Here is a 21935-nt window from a genome sequence, read left to right on the forward strand (position 1 = left end):
AATCGTACTTGCCCCAGGAGGCATCAGTGCAGGAATCAGGCTTTGGGTTGTGCCAGTACATGGCATTGCAGTAGGCTCAGCCTGCATGCCCCAGAGCTGAGCCTCCACTGCTGCAGCACAAGCAGGGCACTCGAAACACAACTCCCACGTTGCCCAACACTTTTATTTTGACCCAATCCAGGCACACAGGAGAGGTCAGATCAGCACTGCCCTGGCTGCAGGGGTACAGAGACCCACGTGTGGGGCTGGTCCTTGGGGCTCACTGTCCCAGGATGTGGGACTGGGCAGTGCTGCATTCCCCTCTGCTGCACCAAGGGACAGCCCCAGGGGCTGCAGTGCCCCATGGGGCTGGGGCCAAGCTGTGTGTGTGGAGCAGTTAAAGGCAGCACCAGAGGAAAGCACGGCTGGGGCCCCAGCTCACTGCAAAAGGCTGAGCAGGGAATTTGCACCCATGACAGGCCTCTGGCAGAGCCAGAGTGAAGGAGTGCCAGGGCTGCTGCAGCCCTTAAGGCCAAGTCTGGGAGTTGCTGGATCATCCCTGGGGGTGTCAGTGTGCACCCACATGCTGTTGTGCAGGGGCACTGCTGTTCTGGGGGCCACGCTAGGGCAAGCCCTGGAGCTCTGCTTCCACCATCAGCCCCCATGGAGAAAGGCACAACTGGTGAGTGTGCAGACACAGTATGTGGTGACAGGTGGGGTCCTGCTCCTCCTGCCTGAGCCAGGCCAAGGACAGGGACCCTGTGAAGCAGCAGGACAGGCACTGTGAGGCAGGAAAGGGTGAATGGAGGGGGTGGAGGTGCCCAAACCATGACACCATAAGACCTGACACAGCTCATACTGGGTATCGGTCCTCAAGAGTCCCCCACTGTGTCCTGAGTGAAAACAAGAGGTGCAGCATTAGGCCCTTGCTGGGGACCAGAAGGCTCCAATGAGGGTGCTGAGGCAGGAGGCAGAGCCTGTCCTGCCCTCCCAGCCCCAGGCTTACTCCTGCCTGGCCCCAGCAATGAGCAGCGACAGCCAGGCAGGGTCGGTGGCTCAGAGGAAGAGAGGCTGCTCCTGCCCCGTCAGCAGGCGGTACGTGGAGGCTGGCATGGTCTTGATGTGCACCTAGGCAGAGATGCAGAGATCAGCTGGGAGATAACCAAGCCTTGGGCTGGGGGTGCTGGTGCAGGGCTGAGGCCAGCCTGCTCAGTGTGCAGCTGTCAGGCAGCCCAGGCCAGGCTCACCTCGCTGACTGCCTGCGTCAGGATCTGGATGATCTTCTCGTGTGGCGTGGCCACCACACTCTGCCCGTTGATCTCGATGATGCGGTGCCCCACACGGATGCCACCTCTCTCGGCGATGCCCCCACGCATCAGGCTGCAGATCTGGGGAACAGGGAGCACTGGTAAGGTCAGAGCTGTGCCCACAGCCCAGGGCCATGCAAGGCCACCACACCAGACCTTCTCATCCGTGCAGGCTCCCAGCAAAAGCCCAGGACCTGGGTGCGATGTCCTCAGGCCCGGGTGTGCAGCAAGGGCAGGGATGTCCCTCTGCAGGCTTCCTGTCCCCTGACAGGAAAAGCTCAGCTCCCCCCACCCAGCCCTCGTGTTTCCACTGCACCTGAGCTGCAGAGAGACAACTTCCCAGAGAGGCAGCTCCTGCGTGCCTGGAGGTAGCCACATCTCCAGTGACTGGGAGCACTGGGCAGTGCATGATGCAGCCCTGCCACCCCCTCCACTGCCCACCCACCCCATCAACCCCTACCGGTGCTGGAAATGCTCTTCTTGCTTTTCCAGTGCAGCCACTGTGGAGCTCAGAGCAGAGTGGGTGGGGCACTGGGGACAGCACTAAATGTCATGAGGGTCACACAAAGAGGGCCACCACCCAAAAAGCAAACAGCTAAAGAGCACCAAGGAGAGTGCCAGCTGCAGAAAAGCGATGAAGAGCCTTCTGCTGTGGCACAGCAGAGGCCTGGGAACCCTCAGCCCTGGCAGACACGAGCACCACTGGAGCTGTCAGCTCCTCAGTGTGGACACAGCCAGAACCCTCTGGCAGCAGCGGGGCTGGGCACTCACCACGCCATTCTCCACACAGAAGCCCAGCTGGTACTTGGAGTCAGGGCGCCGGATGACAGCCGTGGTGACAGGGGGACAGTGCACAATGTTCAGCACCACCTCTGTCTGGTGCTTCAGCTCCTGGGAGATGGGATGGGGCTTTGTGAGACTTGGGAGAGCTCTCTGGCTTGGGTAAGAGATGATGCAAGCATGGTGCTCAGGGCAGGGCTGAGCATTAGCTTCTCATGGGGAAACTGCGACGGGCATAGGGACACTGCCATGCTCAAAGAGGACTTTCAAATCCAGTCCTCAGACTGCCCCCAAGGCCACACTCTTTCTGCCCTGTCAGATCCCCTCCTTGCAAGCACCAGGGCAGGGACTGTCACAGCATGGGTACACCCCACAGCCTCCTATCACCCATCTGCCACCACACCACTGCCATCAGCAGGCTCCCAGCATTAGAGACAACCCCAGACACATTCAGGCTGGTCCCACTCTGCCAGCACTTGTCCTGGCAGGGTGGAGGCAGGAGGCCACCCTGTGCAGCCCCCCCTCACCCGGATGATGCTCTGGCAGGTGCTGAGGGGCAGCCCCACCAGGCTGGTCCCGTTGACGGACACAAGGCGGTCTCCGATGCTCAGCTCGCCAGACCTCTCCGCAGGGCCCCTGTGCATTAGGTTGGCAATGACCACGGTGGGCAGGATGGAGCCCCAGCCCGACTCCACAATGGCAATACCCAGGATCTCTCCTTTCTGCTTCTGAATGCAGACCTAAAGGGGCACAGATGGGTAATGCTCACCAGAGTCCCCGCAGCATGGTGTCCTGGGCCCAGCCAGCTGGCATGGGAACCAGAGCTGTAGGGAGCATCTCAGCTGCTTATGGAGCCATGGAGGTGATGACAGAGAGGTGCCAGTGTGTGCCCCACACTGTCCCTGCTCCTCTAAAGCAGCTCTTACTTACATCCTTGCAGTTCTCCTGCTGGCAGAAGTGGGTCAGCTCTGCGTTGTACTGCTCCTGGTCTTCGAGGGCACAGCTGTACTGGCGCGGGCTCAGCTCTCTAGGGTCGATGCTGTTGGCCTCCAGGAAGTGCTGGTAGGCCACACCAAATGCCTGCCCAATAGCCTGGGCAATAACCTGGGCCTGGGGAACAGGGGTAGTTCATGCCCATGTCTGAAAGCCAACAGCTGCTGATGCCCTGCAATGCCCAGCACAGGCACTGTGGCCTGGTAGCTCTGGGGCACCCTGGCTCCTCCTGTGCCTGAATGGGTCCCCTTTATGGTGGCAATCCTCCTGCCTTTTCTTGCTGGGGCCCTTTATGCTGCAGAGGTGCCCAGGCTGGACTCCTTTCTGCTCTGTGTGCTCATCAGGAGCCCCCAGCACAGCCAGCCAGAGCACCCTGGGGATCTGCTCACTGCAGTGGGACGGGGCCCAGGAACCCCACAGCCCTCTGCCCTCCTGAGGGGCTCACATCAGCAGAGTGGAAGACATGGCAGAGCAGCTTGTAGAGTCGCTTCTCCTCCACCCCCTCCGAGCGCCGAGGCAGCTTCCGCCGCGCCATAAGCACCACGAGAGAGCCGATGTCGGCGATGTAGGAGATGGTCTGGAGGGAGTGATCCATCAAGGCCTCCTGGCAAGAGCAACATGAGCAGAGAACTTCAGCCCTCTCCAGCCTGATGGAACCCGTGGGCAGCCTGTAAGCCAGGCAAGCACTGCCTTGAGTAGTTTGTGCTCAAATGCCATGGCACCAGGTACACGCCTGGCATGTGCTGGGCCTCTGCTAGAAGGCACAAATGGCATCTTCAGTCAAGGACTCGCCCACACAGCTCAGGGTGCTGCTGGTGGTCAGTACAGCTCTGCCCTCTTACTGTAAAGCAGAAGAATTAATCCTGAAGCAGAGAGCTACAGAGCACGGCCTGGGAACCCAGCAGCTCCTGCCCGGCACAGTTTGCCTCGGGCAGCCTCAGAGAAGCAAGGGACAGACAGACGTGGGGTGGCTGCAGTGTGAAATGTCTCCTCCAAGGTGCTTGTCCTCACCCAGACTACTCCTGGCACCACGTCTTGGCGTGTGGGTGCAAAGCGGAGACCCCAATGTCAAACAGGAAGCTTTCAGTGGCCCCAGAACCGCGTGGGTGCCCCCAGTCCCTGCTCACCTGTGTGTCAGCTGTGAGCACCTTGATTCTCTGCGTGGAGACAAACAGATCCACCTCCGTCATGGGCTGCGACTCTCCCTCCGGTGCCTGTGGAACGAAGCATCCAGGAGAGGTCACTGCGGCTGCGACTCTACTGGGTCCTTGCCCCACAGTCAGGAGGTTCCCCTGTGCAGGTTCCGAGTGCTGCTCCAGCAGGGCCAGTATGGTGGTGGTCGTGCCCCACTACCCTCCCGCACCTTGATCCTGTCCACCGCCTCCTGGGCCTGTGCCATGCGGACGCTGGTCGGGGGGTTCCTCTCTGACAGCAGCTGCGTGGAGCCCAGGTACTTTGCCCCAAAAATGACACCATCCAGCAGCTCCTCTGGGTCGCAAGGGCCTGGAACTGAGGCAGCAGGAGAGACTAAGCAGAGGCAGGTGGTTCCACCACTGAAAACCAGGGGCACCAACTCCTACTGACCATTAGCCACACTCCCATATGCAGCAAAGCATCACCAGAGAAACAAATCTGACCCCGGGGCTGCTTCCCCCTTCCCTCAGGCACATCCTGGCATTCCTCTTTTTCCATTTCCACGCCAGGGGACTCCCCCTCCACAATCCCTGAAGCACCTCCATTTGCTCAGCAAAGACAAGCTGGGATTGAAAGAGCCACCCTGAGCTTGCAGCCATGTTCCAACCTGGTGTGGGAAAGAGCCAGATGCTCCTCACCCTGGTGGGCACCCCTGGCCAGCCCACGTTCAGGGTTGGGAAGTGGAGGAGGTGGCGAGTCAGAACTCCTGCGTGCTTTTGCTGCTGGAGCATAGAAGCAACTCACCTTCTTTAAAGGCCACGCAGGAAGAGCAGGATTCCCTGTTCTGCAAAGCAATGAGAGCAGGTGAGGCTGCAGCTCAGGTCTCAGGGATTTAGCCTGCCAGCCCCGTGGCCACGCTGCTCCTGGCACAGCATGACAGCGAGGGGCACACAACACCCTGAGGCTGGGGGACTGTTTGGACCCACCAGCCTCCTCCCTGGGGCTCTCACAGATCAGGCAGCCACGCAACTTATCTCCCTGCATTCAGGGCAGCAGAAGCCCAAGCCAGTACTGAGGGTCTTGTCTAGGCACCCCAGCAGCATGAGGCCCTGTAAGACCCAAGAAAAAGACATCTCTGGCTCCCCTCTGCTCCCATCCAAAAACCCACGAGGGAGCAGAGCCAAGGGGCATCTCCTGACTCTCCACACCACCACGGCCCACACACGATGCACTCACAGTCACAGCGCCTGGGGCTGCTGCAGGAGGCAGGGCCACCCAGGCTGGCTCCGAGGAACCTTCCCCATTGCTCTCGCAGGTGGAGTGGCCCTCGCAGAGCCTCTCTCCGCACCCCCAGCCACCAGAAGGTCCTCCCGCTGAGTTCTCTGGCCCACGCAGCCCGACAGCCTTCTCCACGGGGGCCAGCTCCTCCTGAGCCCGCAGCAGCTCTAGATCGGTCCCGGCCAGGACACTGGAACGGGCCAAAGGCGTCTCAGCACTGGTCTCAGGCAGTCCTCCCTCATAGCGCAGGAGGCTCAGCAGGTCCTCCCGGTCAGCCTCGGCAAAGAGCAGCCCGTGGCAGGGGCGGGCACAGGCCGAGTGCTGCGCGCAGCAGGGCCGCGTCTGCAGGCCCTGGCCCATGGCCACATGCAGCAGGCAGGGCCCGCACTGGCCCTGGCACTGCCCCCCGCGCCGGGCCCGCTCGCCCGCCGGAGAGCCTGCGGCAGGAGTGCAGGAGAGCGGAGGGAGCCGCTCCGAGGCGGGAGCGCGGTCGGAGAGGTTGGAGTCGAGGGTCTGGAGCTGCGCCAGCAGGCCCTGCATCTCCGAGGGTTCGTCCTCTGCGCCGCCTGCCCACTTAGCGCTGCCGGGGGCAGTGCCGGCCCGGGGAGCCTCGTCCAGCTCCATGCCCGCCAGCTCAGCAGCGCTGGGCGTGCGGGGGGGTCCTGCATCCTGAGCCGTGCTCCTGCCGCTGGCTTTCCAGCCCGCAGCGCCCTGCGGCCCCGGGGCCACTGCCTGCGCTTCCATCTCTCTCCCCGAGTCCCGGCAACGCTCAGTTTGTTCTTCTCCACCTCCCGATCCTTTGAGGTCAGAGGCTGAAGCGGGGCCCGAGATGGGCCCCGGGCCCATCCGCTGACCCTCGGAGACGGACAGATCCTGCCTGGAGCCGCAGCCGGTGAGCAGGATGCTGAAACGGGGCCCCTCCGGCTGCCCACCACCCACATGGGGCTCGGGGGCGCCGGGCCGCAGCGCCGGCTCCTCCTCCGTGTCCATCGCCGGCGGCTCCGGGGCCTCGTCGCTGCCGCAGTCCGAGGCGGAGGGCGCAGTCGCCTGGAAATCCATGCTGCTCTCCATGGCGTCGCTCCGGCCTCTGGCGCCGGGGACACGACTTCGGGCGGGGAGAGGGACCCGGGGATTTGTGGAGGCGGAGAGCACGGAGGAGCCGGGGCCAGCCCGGGCCGCGTCGCCCGGCCCCAGCCGTGCCGCTCGACCCGGAGGTTTCCGCCTCCGCTTCCGGGCGCTGCCGGCGGCGCAGGCGCGGCCCCGGCCCCGGCCCCGGCCCCGGTCCCGGGCGGCGGCAGCATGGCCGCCTGCGTGCTGCTGCGGGCGGCGCGGCCGCTGCTGGCCGGCCCGGCCCGCGGCTACGCCAAGAAGCCGGGTGAGCCTCTTCCCCCGGTCCTGCCGGTGTCCCGGCGCTCCGCAGCGCTGTCCCCCTCCTCCCGGGCCCTGCTGCCGCCCTCTCCCAGTTCCCGTCCTCATGCTCTGCGCCGTCCTGTTCCTCCCCGCCCCTGCGCCCCGTCGTCGGTACTCGTCGCGGCGGCTGTGGCCCTGTCGTTCCCCGCATGCATTTCTGTCCCCCGCTTCATATGCTCTGTCTTGACCACGTCCTTCACCCTGCAGCTGTGAAATCCAAAGGCAAGAGTGTGGCAAAGGAGGCTCCGAAGGGGCCAGAGGTGTGCACAGACCCTGCCATGCTCACCACCTATGCCATGGGGGTCAACTACTTCAAGGAGGGCCCAGAAGTGGCCCTGAAGCCTGACTCGGAGTACCCTGGCTGGTAAGTGGTGCCCAGCCCCTTGCTGTCTGTTGTGCCCTCCCGGGGTTCGCATCCCTACGGAGTTACCGTCCCAGAACATCTTACAGGATGGGTGTAGGAGAGACTATTCTGGGAGGAGGAAGACTGCTGCTCTGCAGCCCGGAGACCTTCCCCAAGAGCCGGGGCAGAGAGCAGGCTGTGCTGTGGGTGTGGGGGATCTGCGTGCCCCTGTCACACCTGCGTCTCTCTGTGCCATGCTTGTGCCTTTACTCTCCCTGCCACTGCTTCATATCCTCTGCCTTCACCCCCAGGCTCTTTGAGATCCATCTTGGGCCCCCTAAGAAGCTGGAGGAGCTCGACCCTGACTCGATTGAGTACTGGAGGCGCCTGCGGAAATACAACACCTGGCACCGCAACAGGCTGAAGAAGGGCAGGAAGCTGTAGGCACTGCAGCGCCTGCGGCACGGGGTGATGCTGGGCCCAGCTCCTGCTCCGGAGCTCTTCCTTCAGTGAACACATAATAAATCTCTGGTGAAGCTGATGCCTGTTACAGAGGCTATGACAAACCCAAGCCCTCGGCAAGCTCGGTGCGGGTCCCCCCTGGTGCCAGGGGACTGTGAGGCAGCACAGCTCACAGCACAGCCTTTGCTAAAGCAGAAGCTCAGTTTTGTGCTTGTGGAGGAAGCCTGTGCCACCAAATGGGTCCTGCTCCTTGCTCTGTCACAGCCTGCAGCTGTGGCAGCTGGGGCTCAAGGACCCCACAGCGGGGTGGGGGGGTGGGTTTAGGGTGAGGAATGACTCACCTGGCTGTGTCACCTGCAGGGGGCTTTGAGAGCTGAGCAGATGGTGGTGCTAGGGGGCAAGTGGGCTGGGGCCAGGCTGTGACAGTGCTGCAGGGGCAGCAGGTGAGTATAAGGGGGGGGATGTGGCAGCTTCGTGTCCTCATCTGGCTCCAGCCTGGTAGAGCCTGCAGCTTCCCCTGGCTGTCCTGACTGAGATGTGCCCACATCACTTTGGTGGTTCTCAGTCCTGGGCTCGCTGGCATGCAGCTGCTGCCTGGCCCTGAGATAGGCTTTGAGGACAAAGCAGACACCCATGCAGTGCTCCTGCAGCGAAGAAGATGCAGTGGAGCCACAGCAGCATCCCCAGTGCCTTGCACTGTGGCAGGGTCTGGGGCCCGTGCCTGGCACCCCCAGGGAGCTGCAGAGTGTCTGGGTTGGCAGCTGCGGTGCCTGCCTGCTGCGACACAGGAAGCGGTGGAGGGAAGCAGAAGTGCTGCAGGGTGGGGGTGCTGGGGGAGGTTCTGGGCTCAACCTTCATTTCCTCTGCGTGGGGCTCAGTGTGCACCTCGGAGCCGACAGAGCTCAGGCTGGGACATCCAGTGGTGAGTGCCCTCCCTGCTGTGCCCGCCCTGCAGTTTGCTCTCCCTCTGCCATCCCCCAGCTTGTTTAGACACGCAAATCCAGCAGCACGTGGGCAGAGGATGCATCTGAGTCCCTGTCCCCTGTCTTGGAGCCCCCCTGCTTGGGCCAGGGTCATGAGCCATGGTGGATGGCTTGGTCCTGGGGCTGAACACCAAGCCAGGGTGAGTTGCTGGGGAGGAACCTGAGAGAAGGAGGGAGCTCATCCCTGGGTGTTGTCCCCACTCTGGGGTATTTCCTGCCACTCCCCTCACTGCCAAAGCCTTTGCCAGGGTCAAGGGGAGCTGAAGCAGATCCCGTCCCCAGGACCCCCGTGTACTCTCCTGTAAGTACCACGTGGGCTCCTCATGGCTCAGTAGGGCTCATGCTGGCTCCAGAGCCACCACCAGAGGCTTGGTGATGGCAAGGAGGCTACTGCTGTCCCATTGGGGTCTCTGCCAGCAGAGAAGCCCCCAGACAGCTTTCCATGATGGGTCCTGTTCTCTGTGTCCTCCAAAGGGACGGGGATGGTGACAGAGGACATTCTCCCTTTCCAGTTTCTTGGACCCCATCAGGTGAAGGCCCTTGGAGCCAGGCTGGTGTTGCTTGCCCAAGGCCAGGGAGCAAGAGAGGTTCCCCATGCTGCTGTCACAGCTCTTGTCCTGCAGGCATGAGGGGCATTTGTGTCATTCTTGGCTGGTCCCAGCACGTCCCCTGGGAGGCCAAAACCCTGCTGGGCTCCTGCGGTGGGGTGACCTGATCTAGTGAGCTGTTGCCAATGCTCTCTCTCCTGAGCCACCCTGCGCAGAGCCACAGCAGCACCTGGCAGTGTCCTGTAGGACACAGGCACCTGTCCCCTGCTGGCAGCTTGTCCCCTCCATGTGCCCAGGCAGGTGGTGGGAGGGCTTGGACAGGATGGGGGACTGGAGCATGCCCATCAGCTCGCTGAATGAGGAGGTGCTGGCCAGGCTCTGTGAGCTCCTGGATAACGCTGGGCGTGGCTGGCGCAAGCTGGCAGAGATGGCCGGGCTGGAGAAACGCTTCAAGTGCAGGTAGGGCTGGGGAGAGTCTCTGGGGGTCTGGCTCCAACTGGGTGACCAATGCATGTGGGCACAGCCCTGCCATGGGCTGAGCCAGGGGTGTGTGTCCCCAGCCACCCAATGGTGGACTCAGCCTGGGCTGGGGGCACTGCCAAGTCCCCTGGCAGGGGTGCCCATCTTCCCTGGGGGCATTTGGGGTGCCTTGCAGTGCAGAGGAACTGGAGATGTGCTCACTGAAGGTGCTGGAGCCCCACGGCAGCCCCACGCAGTGCCTCCTGCAGCTCCTGGCCGAGCGTGACTGCAGCCTCAAGTACCTGCTGGGCTGCCTGGAGAGGATGGGGCACACGCAGGCCTGCCAGGTCCTCAGCACTGCTGGTAGGGATGAACAGCAGCATCCCAGGAGGGCTGGAGAGGGACAGCAGCTCAGCATAAAGAAAACGGGGGCAGATGAGGAGCAGCTCTTCCTGCCGGTGGTCTTGCTCTGGGTAGCAGAGCCCTAGGGATGGTGGGCTGTGATAGACTGATGGGAGGTGGTGTGATGGGAGGTGGTGGGATACTGTATGGTGGGACCAGAGGAGTTGTGACGGGACAGGGTTGCACAGGTCACAGTGGCACAAGAAGGCATGGAACAGAGTGAGGTGGGATGAGACAAGACAAGATGGGATGGAACTGGGCAGAGTGGAGTTGGTTAAGATAGGATGAGATGGGATGGGGTAGGATAGCAGAGGACAGGCTATTGTGGGCAGGCATGGGACAGGATATGATGGGACTGGATGCGATGGGATGGTGTGGGACAGAGTCTCAGCCAACCCAGGCTGATCTCTCCTTTCCCTCAGTCCAGGACATGATCCACATCACAGTGCAGCCAGAGTCACAGGTGGTGACAGAGGGGACAAGAGTGTGCCTGACCTGCTGGGCAGCTGGACCCCCGGGGCTCGTGTACCAGTGGTTCTGTGGCAAGAGCGAGGTGAGGTCCTGCTGTGCCACAACAAGCAGGGTTCCAGGACCCTTTCTGTGGCAAGGGCACCCGGATGGGTGGGAGGGAGCCTTCGATTCCATGACCCTCTCACATCTTGTAGGTGCCTGGAGCCACAGCCCCAGAGCTGGTGATTGACACGGCCACGCTGCTGGGCGAGCCCGAGTGGTACATCTGCAGGGTGAGCTCTGGAGCCACCTTTGCCTTCTCCAGGTGGGCCCACATCCAGGTGGAGAGGAGCAGCAGCCCCATATCAGGTGGGTCCCAAGGGCTGGCATCCCTGGGCTGGCATCTGTGGGGCACTACTTGCCCTGTTGGGCCTGAGGTGGCTCCCAGAGGCCTGCTGTGCCCTGTCTCAGCCATCAGGGCTTGCTGGAGTGACTGCTCAAGGAGGAGGTGAATATTTTGTGTCTTCCTGCTGTGTGTGGCTCAAGCAACCCATGGGTGCGAGGGACCTGGGCCTTGGGAGCAAGTCTGTGGAGTCCTGCTGTGGCAGGGTGCTGTATTTGCTGCCCTATCTCCTCTCCAGACAGTGGTTACTGCCCCACCATGACAGGGCTGCAGATCCTGCGGCAGCCGCAGCCCTGCCGCCTGGCTGAAGGGGACACACTGGCACTGGAGTGCAGAGCCATTGGCAACCCTCCGCCCCAGTACCAATGGTACAGGAACTGGTGCCCCGTGGAGGGTGCACAGGCACCTCAGCTCCAGGTATGCTGGGACCCTCATCACGGTGTGGCATAGCACAGCATGACATGACATGGTTTGGCACAGCATGGCATGGTATGCCACCCCAAATGCCTGCTCTGTCCCACTGGCAGGTAAAGCTGGCGACAACAGCTGAGAGAGGCAGCTACTCCTGCCATGTGTTCAACCTCTTCCATGAGGTGTGGAGCCGGGAAGTGAATGTGGAGATTGGTGAGGGCCCTGCACAGACCTCCACAGCTCCCCACCCTGCGTGGGGTGTCCTGGCTCAGCTCCGCTCTCCTGTAAAGCCCTCCCTTGCCTGCCTGGTGGTTTTAGGGGGCTCCAGCACATGCTGGGGGTGCTAATGCTCATGGGGCTCTCTGACTCCCCTCTGCTGCAGGCCCACGTCTCTTCACCTCTGGAGGCTCCTGGCAGGAGGGGAACAGAGGTATGTGGTGACAGAGTGGACAGGTCCTGGCTGCTCTGCCCACTCTGCCCCCCAGACACCGTGCAGCTGCAGTGTGGTGTTTCTCTCTTTCCAGGCTCCCCAGAGTGCAGCAGCTCTGGCCAGCTGTATGGTAAGAGCCTGTCCAGGAGGGGTTGGTGGTCCTCTGGGGCTGCAAACATCCCTAGTGTCACCACTGGCACTGCACAAGGCTCTGCTTGGCCAGGGGTGCTTTGGGTGCAGCACACCAGAGATAGTGAACCAGAGGCAGGGATGCCACGGGGCACCTCATTACCCAGGGACTGTGACACCAGCCTCAACCAGGTGTCACCTCCGTGGGATGAAGGTAGTGGTGACAGCAGGAGGGCCTCGCTCTGCCCTCAGAACCTCCTCCTCCTATCCCCACAGCCACCGACAAAGTGGCCCTGCTGATGGGCAACATGCACTACCTGCACCACAAGCAGCTGAAGGCTCCCATGGTGGATGTGCACGCCCTGAGCGCCCTGCTCCGCCAGCTCGACTTCAAGGTGGTCTCCCTGCTGGACCTGCGCAAGGCTGAGATGCAAAGGGCTGTGAACGAGTTCCTCCTGCTCCTCGACAAGGGCGTCTATGGTGCGGCACCTCCTGCCGAGGCGGCTCCAGCCAGGGCGGGACCGCGGAGGGAGATCGTGCTGGAGGGGTCTTGGAGAGCGGCTCAAGGGATGCCAGCTGCTCTCCACCTCTCCTGCCAGGTTTGCTCTACTATGCCGGGCATGGTTATGAAAACTTTGGCAACAGCTTCATGGTGCCCATCGATGCGCCTAGCTCCTACACCTCTGCCCACTGCCTGTGTGTGCAGCAGGTGCTGCAGAGCATGCAGCAGCGCCACACCGGCCTCAACATCTTCCTGCTCGACATGTGCCGCAAGAGGTGACCTGGCCCTGCCCACCAGCCTGGGCACAAGCTGCCACTTCGTGAGGCCCCGGCAAAGGGGTGCCCGTGGGTGCTGGTTTCTGGGGCAGCAGAGTAGAGCATCCCTGAGGGCCCATCCAAACTCACTGACTCAAAGCGCCACAGCCCCACCCGAGCCAGCAAAGCCACAGCGCATGGGCAGAGGGACACAGGGCAGGTCTGGGGCGCCTTGTGGCGGGCTCCGGTGGGAGGTAGGTCCCAGCTCTGCCCAGCATCTCTTCTCTTGCAGGAACCTCAACGATGACGTCATCCCGCAGGTCGAGGCGCTGCAGGTCACAGCCAATATCGTCTTCGGCTATGCCACGTGGGTGTCCCCCCCAGCACCCCCAGCACGGGCAGAGGCTTCCTGCCTCAGAGCGGGGCCGCGGCTCAGCCCCCGCCACGGCTCAGCCCAGTTCTTAGATTTTCGCACGGACGCGTGTCTCCCTCTGGTCGGTGCTGCCAGATGAGCAGCAGCTCCCTCAGTCCCTCACAGGGCAGGAAGATGCCCATGGCACTGCTCAGCTTTCGGCAGCATCCGCGGGGATTAAGCCCCGACGCTTCGCCAGAGCGCAGGGATCTGGGCTAATGATGCCTTAAGCATCCACCCGCGGCTCCCACTTCTCCCAGCAGGGTTCATGGGAGCAGGTAGAGCCGTGGGTGTCTGGCTCTGGCATCCCCAGGGCTGTCAGCCCAGTGGGGGCTGGTTCCCAGGGGAGTGACAGAGCCCACGACGGAGCCGACCCCTGCCTTGTCCCCACAGGTGTGCAGACGCCGAAGCTTATGAGCTGAGCCAGGGCGAGCTCTCCAACGGCATCTTCGTCACTTTCCTCAAGCGCTGGCTGTTGGAGGATGAGAAGATCACAGTGCTGCTAGACAAGGTGGCTGAGGGTAAGTGGGGATCCCACAGCAAGGGACAGTAACCCCTTCGTCAGCCCCCACCAACCCCTCCATGCCCCCTGCAGACATGGGCACGCTGGAGATCACGCGGGGCCGGCAGGCACTGGAGCTCCGCAGCAACCTCTCAGAGAGACGAGCTCTGACGGACCCCATCCTGCCCCCGGGCAGGGACGAGTCATCCGCCAGGAACTTGCAGTGGGCCAAGGCTCATGGTGAGAATGGCAGCATGGCCACCCTGCCGGGAGCTGGCAGTGAGGGAAGTGCTGGGTCGCGGGGACAGGTGGCAGGCAGCACATGCTGGGTTTTTCCCACCCTGGAGCAGAGAAATCACCAGGACAGGGCTGCCAGCCTGGCAGGAGTATCATGTTGGCATTCCTGCCAGGGTGATCACCTTGCCCATGGGTGTAGCTCCAACTCCAAGCACCTGCAGGTCCCAGCCCTGTGCCATCTGTCCCCTCCCCAGTCCTGCCGGAGAGCCAGCACCTCCGCTTCGACTGCGGTGCCACCGTCCAGCTGGGCTTCGCGGCCGAGTTCTCCAACATCATGATCATCTACACCCGTGTGCTGGGCACCCCCAGGGACATCGCCAAGTGCGAGGCCAAGCTCACTGACATACCCCAGGTGGGAGAGTGTTACCAGGATGATGCCAGGGAAAAGGTGGGGACAATAGTGGTGGCTTCCACAGCTGGGTGCTGTCTGTGGCAGGAGCTGGATGTGGACCTGAAATACACCAACAAAGAGAGCCCGGAGGAGGTGGGCAGCCCACTGGCACCCACCTGGAGCCTTGGCTGCCCCTCCTGCTGCCTCTACAGCAGGCTCTGTGGCTTGCAGAAACTGCGGGTAAGAGCTGCACTGGGCGATGGGGCACAGCGTGGCCACATCCCAGGACTGCTGCCCACACCGCTGGTGTCCTTGCAGCAGGAGCTGGTATTCACTGTCTGCCTGCAGTATCGCTACCATGGCATGGATGACTTCATGGAGGAGAGACAGAAGGTGAATGTGGGGAAGCCTCTCATCGCCAAGCTCAACCTGCAGCTGGCAGCCTCCCCATCACCGCCTAGCAGCCCTCTCTCCACCTCTCCCCTGGGGAGCTGGGGGGCAACGAGTAGCTCCTGGGTCAACACTCCTGAGGAGAACCTGTCTCCTGAGGTCCCCAGCTCCTACACCCTGTAGAGGAACACCATGGCCCCCACCTTGTCACTGCAGTCCCCTGGGTCCAAGTCTATCCTGCCGGGGGTCGAGGACATGTGCAGAGGTGGGCACCAGGAGGGGGGGCAGTGCCATCCTGGCTTGTGCCAGGGGTTCTGGGGCTCATTGCATGACATGGCCAGGACCCTTGGCACCGGGGACTTCATCCTTAGTGCTGCGCCAAGTACACAGCATTGCCGTTGCAGGTAGAGAGATTACCAGGTCCATGTTCCCTAGCACAGAACTGCCAGCCTCACATGTCCTGGCATAGCAGGACAGTGCCATCACCATGTTCCCAGGACGGTGCTAGCTCCATACCTCTGGACAGTGAGATACCTATAAACAGGGCACTGTCAGCCCCATGTCTCTTGGCATTGCAGTGCCAACCCCATATCCCAAGTCGGTGCCAGTGCCACATGCCAGGACATGGCAGCTGGGGGGGGCAGAGTGCCCAGACCCCACAGCTCAGCTGGCACGAGGCGTCACGCTGGCGCAGGGTTGAGCTTGTTCAGGCCTAGGAGAAATAGAGAGAAATAAGCAGATTAGGGGGAAAATCCCGCGGGAGGAGATTAGAGGGAGTGGGAGTGGGAAGGCTGCGGCTCCACCACGAGACTGGCAGAGCTCCTCGGTCTCCCCCAGCGCTGCCAGCAGCACTCAGGCCTCCCAGTACAAGCCCGGGTGCGGGACGGTGCCAGCCCCACCCGGGCAGTGAGCGGCCTCAGAGGAGGACTCAGGTCTAGAGAGGAAACCTTCCCCTTCTTCGGTTCTTCCCCAGACCACAGCCCCCCTGGCGAGGGCCGCAGCCGGTGCGGGATGTGCTCCACTGGGTGTCCTGGGGAGAGCCGCAGCGCAGAGGGCAGGGTGGGCGGGCGGCTGCGGAGGCTTCGCTGCGCTGCACGGAGCGGGCCGGAGCGGGAGGGCTCCGTTTGTCCGTCCGCGCCCGGCGCGGCCCCAGGGCACCCTCGAGGGGTAAGGCGCAACTGATCCTTCTGGCGGGGGTACCCCTGGCACCCCCTTCCCGGTGCCCCGGGCCGCGCCAGCGCAACCCCGTGCGAGTCAGACCATTTAAATCATTTGCGGCCGCCCTGGGGCCTCTCCGCGCCCTCGCTGTCGGGCGGCTGTTGCGGGGCGGGGACGGCTCCCTCGGCCCAATTAGGCTCCGATCAAACAGCTCCGGGGGTGCCGACCTCCCGCTCCCGGCTGTTGTTGGTGCTGGGGAGGCCGGGGGGTGCCCCGGGCTGGCGCCAGCCCCGGCGCTTGTGTCATGCGAACGGCGCAGCCCCATTGAGCGGCCCCCCCCGCCCCAAGCCCCATTACTTCCGCGGCCCTTGCTGCTTTATGCGCCCGCTGCACGCCGCGGCCCCAGCCCATTAGCCGGGCCGGACAGCCGGGGGAGCATCGATTATGCGTTTAATGGGTTGTTAAGGGTTTAATTGTCGCTAACGAAGCAGACGAGCAGCAGCAGCCGGGGAATGGAGGACAAGAGGGAGGGTCTCGCTGGGGTCAGTGCCTCGCCCGGCATCCCGGCAGGTCCCGCCCGACCCCCGGGGCTGTGGGGGTGGGCTGAGACCCTGCGCCGTGCGGGGGTGCGGGGGTGCGGAGCCGGGGGACGCGGTGGGGCCGGGCTGCCGCCGCGGTGCCCTAGTTGTGGCTGCTCCGAAGCAGGAAGATGTCCTGGGAAACTCCTCATTTGGTGGGGGTTAAGTCAGCTCCTGCCTGGCTTCCCTGGGGCCTGGGGCACACGAGGACACCCCAGGCGCTTGGAGCAGACAAGGGAGGCCTCTGCCGAGCCCCTGTCCCTCCCTGCTGCGCTTCAGCCCCACAGAGCCACCATGGGTTCTGCCATCCCCACCGGGCTGTGCACTGTGGGGGTGCTGGTGACACTGGCCGTGCCTCCAGCCGCTGGGTGGGTGGACAGGCAGTGTTCCCCTGGCGTGCAGAACTGCTCTGGACACCACCAGGGACATGGCACCTTGCCACCAGCCCCCAGCTCCCACCTGGCAGGAACCACTGCCCTGCTGCGTTGAGGACCCCAGGGCCTCCCATCTGGATCCTTCCTTGTGCCAGCCCCAGCCAGGGCTGCAGGGCAGCTTTGTTCTGTGAACACGTGGCCGTGTGGCTGCCACCGGGCAGCAATTAGGGCAGGTGGGCGGCAGGCACAGACCTGGCCAAACAGATGCTACTGAGGACATAGTGCAGCACAGAGCTAGGCCCAGACCCTGCGAGGTTGCTTGGGCCAGGATCCAGCCCTGCACACAACATGCTCTCGGACAGCTCCTTCACAGCAGAGCCTTGGCAGCTCCAGACAGCAGGCAGGGCCCTAGCAGTGCCCAGGTCCAGCAGCACCCGATTCCAGCATGCAGAAGCCATTCAGCTTATCTCTTTACTCACAATATAACTCCTCGGGACTGGCACAACCAGTGCCATGCCCCAGTGCGGCTAAAAAACGCCCCCCCAGGTCCTCCCTATGAAACTAGAGATGTTCTGTTCACTTTTGTTCAAATCTGCAGCATTAAAAAAGAAACAAAACAAAACAAAAAAAAAAAAAAAAAAAAAAACCAAAAAGGAAGGGGAAAGGGCCTGGGGAAAGGAGGTGTCCAACCGGGCCCAGGGGCAGGATGGGATGCCCAAGCCTCGGCCAGATCCTCAGCCCAGGCCAGTGCCTCGTCAAGGCAGAGGGGCTGCAAGCGACTGCCCTGTGGTGGGGTTCCACCAGCACCTCCTCTCATTCTTCTGCCAGCAACAGCACTGCCTTGGCAGAAGGAAGATGCAGTCTGGCATCCCTGCCCTGTGCCTGCTTTGATCCTACTGAGCACCCTACCGTCAGCCCCTCGCCCACCCCAGGGCTGAGCTGGTGCTGGGGGCAGCGGGGCTGGAGGGGAGCATTCATCAAATGGGCTGCCAGGTCTTGTCAATGGTCTGAATGTGCTCCTTGGCTTTCATGCGCAGCGAGGCGATGCTGGAGCTCCTCTGGTCCACCTCCTCCAGCGGGTACTTGTCCACAAAGGTGGTGCCACACTGGTAGGGCGTGGGAGCCATGGGCTGCATACCCTGTGCCACTGGTGGAGGGCTGTTGAGGAAGGAGTGGCCTCCGTATGGGGGCTGCAGGGCCTGGGGGCCTCCCATAAAGCCAGGGATGCTGTGGACCGTGGTGGCGCTGGAGATAGGGGATGTCAGCCATGGATCAAGCGGGAGGGAGTTGCTCATGGGCCCCACGTTGGGTGTCATGGGAGGCCGATTGAAGGAGAGCACAGGGGTGTCATGGAGCTTCATGGAGCTGGCCTCCATCTTCTCCTGACGCCTCCACTTGGCTCGTCGGTTCTGGAACCAGACCTGCAGGGTGAGAGCCAAGGTGAGCCCCACCATGCCCAGCAGGTCCCTCGCAGTGTGCCCCACATGGAGTGCTCCAAGTGGGGTGTTCTGCATGGGGAATTGCTTCTGGTGCAAAGTGCCCTGTGCATTGGGTCCCACGTGGGGTGCCCCACAGGGCTCCAGCAGTGCCCAGAACACCATGAACCATTGCCAAACCTTTCCCACAAACCTCAGAGACTGAAGGAACCTCCAAGATGTGGAAAGCTGCTCCACAGGAATATGCACCCCACAAACATCCCTCCAGTCCCCAGGGTGACATTGTCTGACTTTTAGAAGCCAAACTGCACCAAAACCCAGCAGTAATGAAATAGACCAGGGATCTAAGGCCAGCAGTGACATCTCACCCTGTGAGAGCTGCTGTTAGAGAGGTGGTCCCCATGTCCCCAGAGCCCCCAGCAGCACAGGGCACTGCTGTGCAGTGCAAAGGAGGAGTAAGGATGAATGTCTGAGCTGCGAAGGGGATGTGTCCTATGGGCTGGTTACAGTCGTTGGTAGACACTGGACTATATTGGTGCATAATTTCATGTCCCAAGAATGAAAACAGTGCAGGATCCTGTGAGGAGCAGCTGAGTGAACTGGGGTTGTTCAGCCTGGAGAAAAGGAGGCTCAGGGCAAACCTTCTCAAATCTGCATCTCCCTGAACAGAGGTTGGAGTGAAGGGGCATTGGTCTCATGTCCCAGGGTATGAGAGTTAAGATGAAAGTAAACAGCCTCAGGTTGCACAAGGCAAGATTTAGGTTGGAGGGGAGGAACAATTTCTTCTCTGAAAGGATTGCCAAGACCTGGACCAGGCTGTGCAGGGCAGTGGTGGAGTTCCCACCCCTGGAGGGATTTAAAAGTGATGTGGTTGTGGTGTTGAGGGCCATGGCTCAGTGGTGACTGTGCAGTGTTGGGTTAGTGGTTGGACTCGATGTTTTTTTTCCAACCTAAATGATTCTGTGACTCTCTGAAGCTGGTCGCTGCTCAGAGATCTTGGCCAGGATGTTCCTCTGGTCTGGGCCTCCCCAGGAAATGTCTGTGCTGTCTTGGACTGGAACTGGGGCCTGGGAAACTTGGAGAGGATTTATAAGGGCATTGTTGCTTTGCTAAGCTGAGGGTTTGGCACTTTTTCAACTCCCTGATCCTTCCCCTTCCCAGGCTGCAAGTTGGCAGCCCCCAGGTCCTTTCCCAGGTTGCATCTTCCCCCTGCAGAGCTTTCTGCTCCAGCTCAGGGAATGAAACCTCCCCGGCTCTGGCAATGCCCTGGAACTGCCCCAGTCTAACAAGCCTAAAATCCTCAAATCCGTAAGGATCTTGTGCTCTTGTGGCTCTAAACATCTGTGTGGTCACAAATGGCTGAGGTTTGACAGCTGTCCCATGGGGTCAGCTGGAGAGATGAGAGCAGCCACCACTAGGAAGGGGCAAAAAAATCTCTGAAAACCATCTCCCTCCCCAGCTGGAGCCTCTGGCACTTGTGGGAACTGAGATCTCATGGGATAGAATGGCTCAGCCCCTAAACTCCTTCTCTGGTTGTGGCAGGAGCTGGCTCCATCTTGGTGCTGCGTCGGTCTCGAGCAGTGGCGGAGCTGAGAGCAGAGCAAAGCTCTGCAGCGCTGGCACAGTCCCCTCCCTGCTGCCCCCGCAGGCAGGGCAGCTGTGACCTGAACACCCACCTGCACGCGGACCTCAGGCAGGTTGACCTTCATGGCCAGCTCCTCGCGGCTGTAGACGTCAGGGTAGTGAGACTTCTCGAAGGCGCGCTCCAGCTCGTGCAGCTGGTAGGTGGTGAAGGTGGTGCGGTTCCTTCGGTGCTTCTTCTTGGGCTGCTCCTCCTCAGCGGCAGCTGGTGGGGTGCCCTCACTGTCCCCTGGCTTCCGCAGCTCACCCAGGTCCCCCTCACACTTGTTCAAGAACATGACGACACCTGCAAGGGGAGCAGGGGCTCAGCTGGGGCATGGGCATGGTGGAGCCGCGCAGCCCCAGGCTGGGTGGGTGGGAGGATGGGACAGCCCCAGAAACAGGTTATGCAAAGGCGTAATCCTCTCTGCTGCTGTGGCGTTATCCTGGGGGCACAGCGTTCTGGGGACTGACCTGTGATCCTGGGGACAGGTGCCCTGGGCACCCTTGTGCTTGGCTCCACTGTGAGATGCCACCCTCTGCACCGAGCCAAAGCTGCCAGTCAGATTTCACCTATGAAAGTGTCACCAAGAGCCAACCTCCTACCCTCTGCCCTGCTGTGGAAAGGACCAACCCCAGGCCAGCTCCTTCCTTCCATCCCAGCTCCTCTCCTTCAGCCCCTCTTCCCCATGGACTACAATCCCCAGTTCCCAGTGCTAGTTCTCAGGTGTGGCTGGACAGACCTAGCAGCATCCCTTGGCTAATAGCCTCTTTCCCTGCACTCTTACACAGCGTTTTCAATGTTTCATCTTTAAGCTTTTTTATGCAGCATCTGAACAATTCCTGCAGTACTTGGTGGGAATTAAGGGTCCCTTTCCAGCGTGAGGATGCAGGGAGATGAGGAAATGGGTCAGGAAAGCACAATCTTGGGGTGCTTCTGCCAAGGGGAATGTGCTGCACTGCCCAGCCCTGCTGGCAGAAACTCATCCAAGTGGGAAGGGAGAGGAACGGTGATGAATTCCAGGAGTAAATGAGGGTCCCGAGTGGGAGCATGCAGGGGCTGTGCCAGGCGCTGCTTAGGCTGTGTGTGTGCTGGGCGTCTGTGCATGGCATGCACAGGGAGTGCCCGGGTGCACAGTGGGCAGCATGGGGCACAGCAGGTGTATGTCTGTGTAGGCACAGCAATGTGTGCAATGTGCAGCTGCCCCTGCAGGCAGGCATGGCGTGCTCAGGGTGCTCTCAGCAGCGTGCAGCAAAGGTGTGCGTGGGCTGAGCGTGGGGCAGAATGTGTGAAGTGTCTGTGCAGTGCAAGGCAGTTTGTGACATGTGCCCGCTGCCTGCAGTGTGCGCAGTGTAGGTACAGTGCCCAGGGTGCACTGTCTGTGTGGTGTGGTGCACAGGGTGTGCAGTATGCACAGTGTGTGTCAGGGTGTGGGCACAGTGTGAATCCATGCCAGCAGCTGTGAGCTCACAGTGTGTGCAGTGCCCTCACCATGCTGCAGTGGAGGTGGCTGTGGCATGTGCAGCACACTCTGTACGGTGCAGTGCACACTGTGTGCAGGGGCACAGCATGCACAGTGTCTCTGCATGCAGCATGGGCAGTGGTGCCTAGTGCCTGCCAGTGCTGGCACCTCTGCAGCATGCTTCAGTATGTGCAGGACAGTGGGCACAGCATGCATAACACAAGCAGTGCATGCCCAGGGGCCATGTGTACACCGCAGTGTGTGCAGTGCAACATGTGCAGGGGATCTTGCAGCAGGGACTCTGTGCAGTGCACATGCAATGCTGTGCATGCAGCGTGTGTGTGGTGCCAGCATGTGGGGCTTTGGGAGTTGCTGGTGCCCCAGGATGCGTTGCTGCCTCTGACAAGCTGTGCTGCAGCTCCAGGGGCTCTGGCAGGCTCCAAGTCAGGCCCTGTGTCTGCAGGGGGACTGCAGGCCTGGGGTGGCCCAGGGGGTGCCCAAAGCCAGGGCAGGGATATTGGATGCTGCAGCATGGGGTGTCCTAAGGCAGGGGTGAGCGGAGTGCTGGGAGCAGCAGGGCCCTGTTGTCACTGTGTGAGCATCGCAGTGTGTCCCAGGGCTGGGGATATGGGGGAGGATGGGTCCCCTGCTGCCATGTCCCTCTCACTCACCTGCTTCTCATTTGCGCAGCTCTGCACCTGCAAGGAGAAGGAAGAG

The 21935-nt window shown here is 61.8% G+C and overlaps 4 protein-coding genes across 5 annotated transcripts; 2 read left to right on the plus strand and 2 right to left on the minus strand.

Moving 5' to 3' along the window:
• Positions 1 to 145: 145 nt before the first annotated feature.
• On the minus strand, positions 146 to 6741 carry APBA3 (amyloid beta precursor protein binding family A member 3). Of its 2 annotated transcripts, none has more exons than XM_064174853.1 (10): positions 5441 to 6741; positions 4998 to 5069; positions 4423 to 4568; positions 4187 to 4273; positions 3505 to 3663; positions 2997 to 3176; positions 2594 to 2806; positions 2058 to 2177; positions 1227 to 1367; positions 146 to 1107 (listed from the first exon to the last, which is right to left on the minus strand). In XM_064174853.1, the coding sequence occupies exons 1-10, from the start codon at positions 6540 to 6542 to the stop codon at positions 1036 to 1038; spliced, it is 2292 nt and encodes a 763-aa protein (XP_064030923.1). In that variant the 5' UTR covers positions 6543 to 6741; the 3' UTR covers positions 146 to 1035. The 2 variants fall into 2 exon arrangements, with proteins under 2 accessions (XP_064030923.1, XP_064030922.1); XM_064174852.1 differs by having other exon boundaries at positions 4998 to 5037; positions 5430 to 6741.
• A 2-nt stretch (positions 6742 to 6743) lies between these two features.
• On the plus strand, positions 6744 to 7765 carry MRPL54 (mitochondrial ribosomal protein L54). The gene is made up of 3 exons (XM_064174862.1): positions 6744 to 6846; positions 7089 to 7245; positions 7536 to 7765. Exons 1-3 carry the CDS (start codon positions 6771 to 6773, stop codon positions 7666 to 7668), a joined length of 366 nt encoding a protein of 121 aa, XP_064030932.1. The 5' UTR covers positions 6744 to 6770; the 3' UTR covers positions 7669 to 7765.
• Positions 7766 to 9539: 1774 nt separating this feature from the next.
• Positions 9540 to 14798, plus strand: LOC135192026 (mucosa-associated lymphoid tissue lymphoma translocation protein 1-like). The gene is given in 16 exon segments (XM_064174826.1): positions 9540 to 9676; positions 9873 to 10039; positions 10501 to 10631; positions 10744 to 10901; positions 11170 to 11233; positions 11235 to 11348; positions 11459 to 11555; positions 11725 to 11772; positions 11867 to 11902; positions 12178 to 12381; positions 12501 to 12678; positions 12950 to 13024; positions 13463 to 13590; positions 13665 to 13811; positions 14063 to 14439; positions 14518 to 14798. Coding segments are annotated over 16 exon segments (2316 nt in total). The 3' UTR covers positions 14773 to 14798.
• Positions 14799 to 17676: 2878 nt separating this feature from the next.
• Positions 17677 to 20054, minus strand: RAX2 (retina and anterior neural fold homeobox 2). The gene is made up of 2 exons (XM_064175247.1): positions 19812 to 20054; positions 17677 to 18120 (listed from the first exon to the last, which is right to left on the minus strand). Exons 1-2 carry the CDS (start codon positions 20052 to 20054, stop codon positions 17677 to 17679), a joined length of 687 nt encoding a protein of 228 aa, XP_064031317.1.
• Between the last annotated feature and the right edge of the window lie 1881 nt (positions 20055 to 21935).

Source organism: Pogoniulus pusillus, chromosome 41, assembly GCF_015220805.1.
Source record: "Pogoniulus pusillus isolate bPogPus1 chromosome 41, bPogPus1.pri, whole genome shotgun sequence".
NCBI lineage: Eukaryota > Metazoa > Chordata > Aves > Piciformes > Lybiidae > Pogoniulus > Pogoniulus pusillus.